At 32.5% G+C, this 10,452-nt stretch overlaps 3 protein-coding genes across 3 annotated transcripts; all 3 read left to right on the top strand.

The window, feature by feature from the left end:
* Positions 1-685: 685 nt before the first annotated feature.
* On the top strand, positions 686-1,560 carry Tsp_09288 (peptidase families S8 and S53 subfamily). Its single transcript, XM_003375662.1, has 2 exons — positions 686-711; positions 1,518-1,560. The coding sequence occupies exons 1-2, from the start codon at positions 686-688 to the stop codon at positions 1,558-1,560; spliced, it is 69 nt and encodes a 22-aa protein (XP_003375710.1).
* A 2,632-nt stretch (positions 1,561-4,192) lies between these two features.
* Tsp_09287 (ESF1 protein) lies at positions 4,193-6,378 on the top strand. The gene is made up of 3 exons (XM_003375661.1): positions 4,193-4,212; positions 5,583-5,698; positions 6,185-6,378. The coding sequence occupies exons 1-3, from the start codon at positions 4,193-4,195 to the stop codon at positions 6,376-6,378; spliced, it is 330 nt and encodes a 109-aa protein (XP_003375709.1).
* Positions 6,379-8,207: 1,829 nt separating this feature from the next.
* Positions 8,208-9,312, top strand: Tsp_09286 (hypothetical protein). The gene is made up of 3 exons (XM_003375660.1): positions 8,208-8,270; positions 8,291-9,250; positions 9,307-9,312. The coding sequence occupies exons 1-3, from the start codon at positions 8,208-8,210 to the stop codon at positions 9,310-9,312; spliced, it is 1,029 nt and encodes a 342-aa protein (XP_003375708.1).
* Positions 9,313-10,452: the final 1,140 nt, after the last annotated feature.

Raw genomic sequence — 10,452 nt, 5'->3', positions numbered from 1 at the left:
CATCGTCCTCTGGCAGCCATGTCACCGTAACTGAAAAAAAAAAAGGCATTTTTAGTTATATATGCAATTATTTACAATGGAAATAATTTAAATTTTTTAAGTGAAAATGTATTTTTCATTTTAAAAATAAGATATGTGAATATTGAAATTTTCAAATGTAATATTATGGTTAAACACTTTTACATATGTAGCAACATACCGATTTGTGTATTGCAGAAAACTTTATAAATTTATAGCTGTAATACGAATAGATGATGAATCGATGTGAGAATTGAACAAACAAAAGATTTGCATTGGCAATCGAATGTTTTTGGGATTAATTTTCAAAATGGTTATGCAAGCAGTATTTTAGGTTGAAGTCACGTAATTTTTGTAAAATAGAAATTAGCAATGGTTGCAATTGATGACGATTTATTTCAAAAAATGTTCAACAGCCATTATTCAGTGTCAAAACGTCATCCAGCATTATGATTATTATTATTTATTGTTACATCATCGAGACAAGAGAGCTAGGGAGAAGAGCTGTCTTCAGTATGCATAATAAAAGCGTTTTTTTACGATGAAATATTTCACGTCAGTTGTTTCAGTACATGTATGTGATAAAAAAAATTTGTCAAATTCTTTTGCAGAGTAATTTAAATTTTGAACAAAAAACAACAACGCAAAATTTCAGTTTAAAAAACACATGTGTGCATTATTTCTAAAGATACAGTAAGTAACGTTTACTATCAAGTGGCCGTTTTCAATTGATTGGTGTAATTTTTCAATTTTAATTCGAAAAAAAGAAAACTTAAAAATCAACGATTGCATCATACTGAAATAATACTATTATTATTGTAGTGGCTACTGTTGAGAAGATGCTCAGTTTTTTGTCTGGTCATTGTTAGCTACCTTTTCTTTTTTTATTATTTCACTTTGATAACAGAGAACTTTTTTATGATCATCATGAAACTCCTCTGGTGTCATATTTGATCAATTTAGACGCGAAAAGGTTGTTGACACAAGTGTTCACTATTTGCAATTTTAACTTTGCACTTGTGATTTCTAAGAATATCCAACACAACAGCTGATCAATGTTGGACAACCATCTTAATCGTTTTTCTAATTTAAAAATGTGCTTCTATTATTTGCATCTCAAGAATCACATGTATTTTTCATTTTTTTTTTGATTTCACATTTTTTAACTTTTAAACATTTATTTCAACATCGGTTAATTTTGACAATTTGAATGATTGCAATTTATTTTTCGTTTAATAGCTGAAATTTGATTTCATACGAAAATTTATTTTTCATTATTTACAAGTGAAACGAAATTGAATTGAATTGAATTGAATTGAATTTGAAAAAAATAAATTAATTGAAATTAAAAAATTTCCCGAAAATAATGTGTCGAAACAAGCAGACAACCATTGCTAATGCAAATACAATAATACTCTTCTGAGAAGCGTCAGATTATCACGTACGCGCGATGGGTATATTTAAATTTATTTCATTTGTTAATTCAATTTCATTTCCAGGAATTCAATTTCAAATTATAAATTAATAATGATTGAAAAATAGAGAAAGTGAAAATTTTATTTTAAAGTAATATTCACCAACGCGAAAAAATTTTACAATTCAATTACTTCTCCTGTGATAGTGTTCATTCAGCATAGAGAAAGTGCTCATTTGGTTTTTATTCTTCTTAAATTTCTTTGATTAAGAAATTTAAGAAAATTTCTAGCCGTTGTTAGCAAATCTTTGACGACTTACCAGCGTAATGTTCTTCTTTTGAGAATATAGCTAGTTTTATTTTAAAAGCATTGCTAATAGAAAATAAAAAGCTTGAATAAAAGTAATGAAAAGAAGAAGAAGCTAGTTTACAATGACCAACACATATATCTGTCTATATCTATCTGTGTGAATGGAGATGAATTTTTTTTTCAAATTTAAGCAACCATAGCGAATGTTCGCTTGATTGATAGTTGGATGTAATTGTGAAATACGGAAATAAAGAAAAATGAAAGACGGAAGTGATTTAAACAGAAATTGCAATGATGAAACCAATGTTCATAGTGCCTTCTTTTCTTGTATACTTTACAAAGACAGTTGCTGCCTTACAATGCTGTCAGACAGATAGTGTACTGAAAGTCAACAAATTTATTCCAATGATGAACAATTAATCTAATCAAAAAACTTTTAATGTAGTTTTAAAATAGTTTAAAAATAGAGAAAAAATGGATTTAGCAGAATTTCGATTACTGAGAAATAATTTTTTCTGATTGTTAGTTTCTCAAAATTGGTACACTGCAAAAGAGAAGTTATTTCACAGGCATAAAATTAAAATTATTATCAAAAAGCTTTCAAAATAATTATGCACCTAAAAATGAGAGTATTGTAATTAGCAATGCTATTTTTTGATAATTATCTTGAAATTCAATGCTATCTGTGTGTGGTCTGTTTGTTTCAATTCTCTCTTCTCATACCTTTCGTGACAGCTTGCAAAAAACCCAGCTTTTTGCTAAGCAACATCCTAAGGGAAAAATCGATCCTTTTTCAAACGATTGTATTCATAATTATTATTATGTTCTTTTTGTGTTGGTTCTGGTATGAGATACCAATTTATTTTATTATACAAACAGCATATGTAAAGTATAACTTGTGTTTGAAGCAGAAAACAATGAAAACAATAAAAATTAATAGTGAAAAACAACATTTATAATTTAATAATTTAGTTTAATGTTTATTTCAAAATGAGTTTTTGCCTTTTTATAAAGGTTGTTTTTTGAGTGAAACAGTAAAAATGGCTAATTTTTCATTGATTCGAAGAAAGCAAAGCCAGCTGAGAGTAATTAACTTTGGCGAAAATATTATTTGACATTGCTAGAAAACGTCCAATTTGTTGTGATAAAAATGCAAACTTAATGATTGACGTTGAACGTGAGTCACACACACACACACATACACTACACACTTAGAGAAGATTATCAACCGATCTGCAAATCTTCTGCTAAGCTTTCTTCGGTTGGTGGTGGTTCAGACTAATTTCACTTGACAGCTCTGTACTGAACTGAACTTCAGTGTATAAAGAGTAAATAAGATAAAATATTTATTAAAACACAACAAATATGAATAAATCCATCCACTCATCTGTCTGTCAATTTATCCATTTATATGTCTTATCAGTTTTGTTTACTTTGTTCATTCATTCATTCAATCACAAATGTTCGTTTTGAAAAGTTAAAATTTTATTTGCAAAAAGGGAAAATCATTAAACAGTTTTCAAACACTGCTGCTTTGAAATGTGTAAAATCTGAAGTGATCAGTCTCGATTTAAAAGCATAATTGATCTAATCAATTTGGTGGCATTATTTTAGCAGAAAAAACTTAAAAGTAAAAAAAACACTTGATTTTGAAACAATCTTTCAAAAAAAAGTTAAAATATGAGTTGCTTTCAAAAATTAGCTACATCGAAAACTTGACGATGATTATTCTTAATTTTTTTTGTACGCGAGTCTGCGAGATATTGTGCAAAGTGATTTCAAATGTGATTGATTGAATACTGCGATCCATGGGCAAAAAAAAAAATTATTACTCTGCCGTCGAGCTGACAGCAACAATGCGTCTAACTGACGGAAGCTGGTTTGGATATTTTTATCATTTGCTAATTTCTGGATTCTGAGGATGATTCTAGAAGCGTCAGCTAGCCAGCTAGCTAGCTGGTTCTCTCTACCCAGCAAAGCAAGATTAAATTACTCATAATCGCAGTCAAAAATAGCTAATTTACTGGTAAACAATTGCTGCTCTCTCTGTCTCTCTCTTTCGCTTTGTTTTCCAAGCATAAAGATGACACTGAAGTTGAGAAAAACTCTAAAATCAGATAAGAGCAAGGGGAAATCTTTTACAATCTACCTTTATGCTTTATTGTCTTGAAATGATATAATATTTTTTATCTTTCAACTCTTCTATTTGTAAAAAAAAACAAATTCACTTTATTTCAGTATATAATTTTGAATTTTGGTTTTCTTGATGAACATTTGTTTCAATAATAATTCCAGGTGAGAAGTTGATTGAATTGAATCAGCTCGCTTAAACAATTCTTCATCACTATGCTACTTAACTTAGTTGATAAGATGAAAAATTATTTCAACTGCAGAATATACATATTATTAGTTGGTTGGAAAAATATTTTGAATATTCAATACATTTCCAGATGTTATCTATCATTTCAAAGTATGCACATCGATATATACATAATGCAATGTACTTTTTCACAATAATATTTATAATAATAAATGAATAAGAATATTATTCTTTTTCTTTGGTAAATATCAATCAGCATTGTTCAGAAAAAAACAGACATTCAAATTTTATGTTCGTGTGTACTTTACAATCGTTTGATAAATTTCACTTCATTTTAATAAAATGTTTTGGTTTTTCACTTGCAAAAAAGCAACTTCAGAACTTTCACATTATCTATAGTGTAACGGAAGAAGAAAATTCCAATATCTGTTGGATTTGCATATTGCAACCGTTTTACAAAAAGGTATTCAATAGGTATAGTTTTTGGATTTTTATTATTCAGAGTGGTTTTGACTTTGTGAATTTCTTTTTCATTGTGAACAAAAGCAACCAGCGCAAATAATGAGATGTGAATTACACGGAAAATTATATTTAGCCATTATCTGCAGCAAGTAGATGAATTGAAAAGCTAACGAAAAGTGATGGTTGGTGAATTGAAAAGCAGAGAGCTTTGTGAAATTGCACTGATGCTCTTTCTATCGTTGTATCTAGAACCTTGTTGGCCAATTACATAAATTGTGCGAATGCAAATCCGGAAGTGCAGTTTGCGGCTTAAATCAGACTAATCAATCAGTGTTGCACAATTGAAAATGGTGCATCAGCAAAATATCATCAAAATCGAACAGTCGCTTATTGAAATTACTCTCCATTTCTTACATTTCAATCATATTATGCATATAGATATATGTAATTTTTTTTAATAATGATAATTATTTTTCAAGCTTCTTTTTAATAGCAACAAAGTCTGATCTATACTGCATGCTACTGTAGAGAATTAATTAAATTCAGTGTACACTGTTTGACAATCCAACAGGGATTATACTTTGAGGTTTAATTGAAAGTTTGTTTTCCGACAACACCGCAAATAAAGCATCTCACTTGACAAACAATTATTTCCTCAATTGTATTCTAGAAGGGAATAATAACAACAATAATACTAAAACTAATAATAATCATATTTTACAGTATATAATTTATACTGTAAAATGTGAAACATTTCTATGGTGCGCAAAAAAATCAAAGCAATAAGTTAAGAAAAAAACAGTTGCTTTTCAAATGATGTAAGCATATTATTTATAAGGAGAGAGAGAGCGATAGGGGAAGGGGGAGAAGTGAACGTTTTTTGCTTAAAGGGACAACTGAAACGCATTTTCATGTGCCATTAGAGTGAACACGCAATGAGAGAAGCAAGCGTATTTTATTTGTGCCAAGCGTTCGTGTTGTCTGTTGAATTTTGGCATTGATTCCCTCGACGTAGGCTAATATCATCAGCATAGTAAAGGCTGAGATTGTAATTTCAGCTGTGCTTGCAAAGTATTTGACGTTCATTCTATGTTCAACGAATGGATAACAAAATCCAACGTCCTTACATACAATGGATATTTATACATGTGTGTTTTTCGTGTTTATTTTGTTTGTTAGTCCTTTTTAATTGTGTGCACAGAAAAATGATAGATTTAGAATTTAAATATAGAATAGAAAATTACAAATAAAAGATTGAAGGATATAGGTTGGGAAATCATTTCTAATGTTATCGTGATCTTACGATACAGTTTAGTTCCCAAAGGACCAATATGCAAACAACTGGAAAATATATCCCTACTATTTGTTTTCTTTCTTTTTATTTTTATGAATTATTCTGGTAAAATTGGCTGTTTATTGTCGTTAGTTTGCAATTGGAAAATCGACCTGCCCTGGATAAAATGGAAAGAGTTCAAAATGACTATCGTCGTCAAAGCTGACGACACGGTAATTAGCCATCGGCACCTTCGTCGAGGGAAGCTTTTACGAGCTCATTAGAAGCAACGGTTGTGGGCTTGATGCAGCCGATCAATATAATACGATCAACAACTGAAAGACTGGCTGAATTAGCGAATGACTTGTGTACCTTGGAATTTTTCAGTTGGTTCTTTTGAGAATTATACCGATCCACTTTTACCAACTTCAACCTTGTTATTTGATCAACAAACTCTCATTGAAGCTGGCAAACCAAAAAGCAGTGTCTTGCAATCTACTTTGAAGCAGTCAGTACATTTGTCGCTCGTTCATCAAAATGCTGATAACGAGACGTTTCTATTCTCCCATTGGAGACACTAGAACGGAGCATGAAGACAAAAAGCACCGACAACCTTTGGGAACGTAGTTCTCGTTTCCGCATTACGTAATTCGTTGATGACGTGTTGACAACTATTGCAAAGGGCGTCGGCACAGGGCTAAATTCCCCTCTCTGAGCTAACACCAAATAAAATTTATTCCAAATTTTTCCTCTTTCTGTTTTTTTTTCTTGAATTTTCACGACTATTTATTTGTTCAATGAAAAAAATAAAAAAATTTTCTTTAAAGTATGGCTTTGGGACATATGAGCTGAAAAATTGTTTGAATTTGCCACAAAATTAGTTGTTCTTCAGCTTTACGTATCAAACTGCATTGATTCTAATTAGAGGCACTTCTTCATTGCATCTGTCTGTTGATTTTTATTTTCACTACCGACAGCAATCTTGTTTGCTAACTTCAAAGTTTCTGATTGATCGACAAGGGCTAAGTGTTTTGCTTAAGAATAGCAGAATTAAAAAACAAAACGAATAAATAAATAAATAAATAAATAAATATACATTGCATATTATTTTTTACTAATTAGTTGGTTGAGAAAATGAGCTAAACGTTAAGCATGTAATGATGATGAGAAGAATGATAAGCGGTCAAGAGTTGCCGCTTCAGTCAGTCAAAATGAAGAACCTCGATCGATGAACGCGTTTCCATTTCGCAAATTTATCACAATTCTTCTCTGTCATTGCACTATATAGGAAGATGAATGAACGAGAAATCAGCTTCACTGGCTAATATCCATCGTGTGTCCAGTTATTTTACTCGTGCATACTTTCTTGCTGTGCTATCATGCTATATGCTAATAGAGGCTTGTTTGAAGTAAACACAGCAGAAGTTTGAAAAAAGTTTATATATTTTTTCAACTCAGTCGACCATTTTCCCCGCTGTTTTAAACTACTTCGCGTTGAGTTGAGTGAACAGCGCTACAGATGTCATCCCAATTATTTTAATATTTTTAGTAATTTTATAAAAGTGTTCTCTTTTTCATTTTTTAGTTATATATATATTAATAAAACGCTTCTTAGTGTTAACGTATTAGCGATGCACGTATGCACATGCATATCAGTAAAAGCAAAGCAGTTGATCATTTATGATCATCTTTGTCAAGAGAAAAAAGTAATAATGATAAAGAATAATACACTTCTATATGTATAGCAGTGGACGTCATAAATTAGCCGGTTAAACTGGTTAAATGTTTCAGTGTAAAGTATAATAGTGGAAAAATATTTGCACCTGTCATCCAATATTGCCACCAGTTAGCATTTATCAATATAGAATCTACCAAATTGAATCTGCTATTACAAAATGAAAATTGTTTTAAACGAGAAAAGTGTTTTATGTCCTAAAAGCTGCTAAGTAATGGAAAAAAATGACCATCCTATTAATAAATACATGATAAATTTGTTGTATAAATGTACATACGTTTATCCTTGTTTGATTTTTATATTATTCAGAAATTTATGAAAATGTGATTATAAATCTGAAATTAGCTTATTGCTACTATGTACAGGTTTTAACAGTGTAATGAAAATCAATGTTAAACGTGACGATCGAATTTGCGTGATTGTCTTTTCCTGAAAGTCGCCACTTTGCTTAATATGGTATTTAACTGTGAGTAAAATTGATTACTTTGTTTCATACGGAGATGATAAAATGGTTACGCCAAAGGAACCCAGATAAATCAAAATGGAATTCAGAAGAATTTATTCACTTACCCGAGTGTTGTCATGGTGACAATGGTGTACCAGAAAGCAGCTGGGATGCTTGTAAATGATGTACTGTAAACTTTCTTTTCACAATAGTACATGATGGTGGCAAAAATGACAATTGCCATGGCCAGAGAGAAGACCAAAAATCCCAGCTCACTGGCGCAACTTTTCAACGTGTAGCCAAGTATCCGTAGACCTTGGGAGTGGCGGGAAAATTTGAAAATACGAAACACACGGAACACCCTGAGCGTGACAAATGCACCGCTGACGTCTTTGTTGCCTTGCAAACCCAGGCCAATGTAATAGGGAAGAATGGCCACGACGTCGATGATACTCATCACGGATCTCATGAATTTGTACCGGTTCGGAGCCGCATAAAGACGCAACAAATATTCAATTGTAAAAATGATCACACAAGCGGTGTCGACGACAAAAAATTGAATGTCGTACAAGTCGCCACAGGTGATCGACTGCGTGACGGTGCCTTCGATGGATACGATAGTTTTGCAGGATACGGTCTCGACCACATTGCTGAGCACAGAGATGGCAATGAAAAAGCCGGTGACGTAATAAAAGGCCAACGCCGGGGTGCTGCTGTGGGGGTTTTCAAAAGCGCGCCACATTTTCTCCCTTATATCCAAGTTGGGCAAAATTGCATTCTTGGAATCCGTATCCGAGTGCTCTTCCATCAGACGTTCCTGATTTTCACGTTTCTTGTCTTTGTAATCTTCATAACAGCAGTCGCTGATCATCTCCGACATGATACCGAAAAAGGCGAGCTCATCTTCGAAAGCGGTCAGGCATTCGTTTTTGGGAAAATGAAGTTTGCCCGTACGGTAAAAGCTGAGTATGTGTCGAAAGAGATCCGGATCTCGATCGAAAAAATATTCATGACTTTGGTCGTCGTAGAAGAAGTCTTTCTCTTTGCCGCCGAGCAGAGTTTCGGGGAATTTTTCCAAAGTCATTTTCCAAGTTTGGAAACGACGTCCACTGACGTTGATGGTCACTTTCTCGTCGCGTATTTTCAGCTTCTCCTTCGAAGGCAAATCCAACGGCGATGCAGGAAGCGGTTGTCGACTGAGGGGTACCCAACCGATCGCTGCTGCCCTGGCAAATGGCAACCAGGCAGCCATGGATTCCATATCCAAGCACCAGTTTCAAATTGGCAAGATCAATGTCTACAAAAATCAACATTTTGCTTTCATTTTAGCGCTAGTTTATATATATATATGTATGTATATATATTTGTTTCAATGAATAAATAAGTAAACAAATATGAAAGGTGAAAAGTGAAAAGCACAAACAACAAAATTTGAGAATATTTATTTCCATTAATTGTTCTCACACTTCAAAGTTCTTCACTTACTCATGCAATCATTGCTGTATTGTATGATGTCGTATCATCTTCTCTTTGTCTTCTTCTTATTCTTGTCTCTTATAATATTTCTTTTCCTCTATCACTCTCCTCTCTCTCTCTCTTTTTCTCTCTCTTGCTATCTCTTGCTTTGTGTGTATGTGTATGTGTATGTGTATGTGTATGTGTGTTTCTCTATTTCTCCCTCTGTTTCGCTTTTGCTTTCTCTGCTTCTTCTAGCTAAACGTTTCCCAGTGATCGATCTTTGGCTGATGTCGCCAGCTGCGTCCAATACAATCCGATTACTTGACGCTCAAGTGTTGGCCGGCTGCCGCCAATAGCCTCGCCAGCTGGTCTCTATCTCCTAGCCACCTCTTCTGCCATAGCAGAGCCCTCTGTTGCCAATTTGCCTCTATCACTTGGTTAATTTGAAAACTGCACCAATTAAGAATTTTTCAAAAACTCACATCTGCAATTCATCTTTTTTCCATCTTTATATAAAATTATATCATTATTTTAAACTTTTCATCTTCTCATTTGTTTATGTTAATTTCCAAAAAAAAGTTTCGAATCATTCATTCAATTTCAAGCACATGATATATTCTATACATTTGGAAATTTACATGTATATAGATATTTTTATTCTAAATTGCGTCATCAAACGTCATAAGAAAAAATTAATATTTTGAATGTTTCTCTTGTATAAAAAGAGAGAAAATAGAAAAATTCTATCATCAACCGGCTGGACATATAATGTGCTTGCATGCACATCATTTGCATTTGCGTCATCGAGCAGCAATTGACATTGCACCATTATTGTAAATTTATTAAACTATTTGCAAACACGTGCCGCAGTGTTTGACAATAAATTGACACCAAGAAGCAGACCATGCTTGAAATGTTGTTGTTGTTGTTGTTCTTAGTTCTGCTTCTGCTATTGCTGCTGCAGCATTAATGAAATCGCGTCATTTTTAATTAAAATTTTAAACTTGTCATTTTTGT

This window comes from Trichinella spiralis (genome assembly GCF_000181795.1).
Source record: "Trichinella spiralis strain ISS 195 chromosome Unknown Scfld5, whole genome shotgun sequence".
Lineage (NCBI taxonomy): Eukaryota > Metazoa > Nematoda > Enoplea > Trichinellida > Trichinellidae > Trichinella > Trichinella spiralis.
The sequence above is the reverse complement of the archived record's forward strand: the minus strand, read 5'-3'. Positions and strand labels throughout refer to the sequence as shown.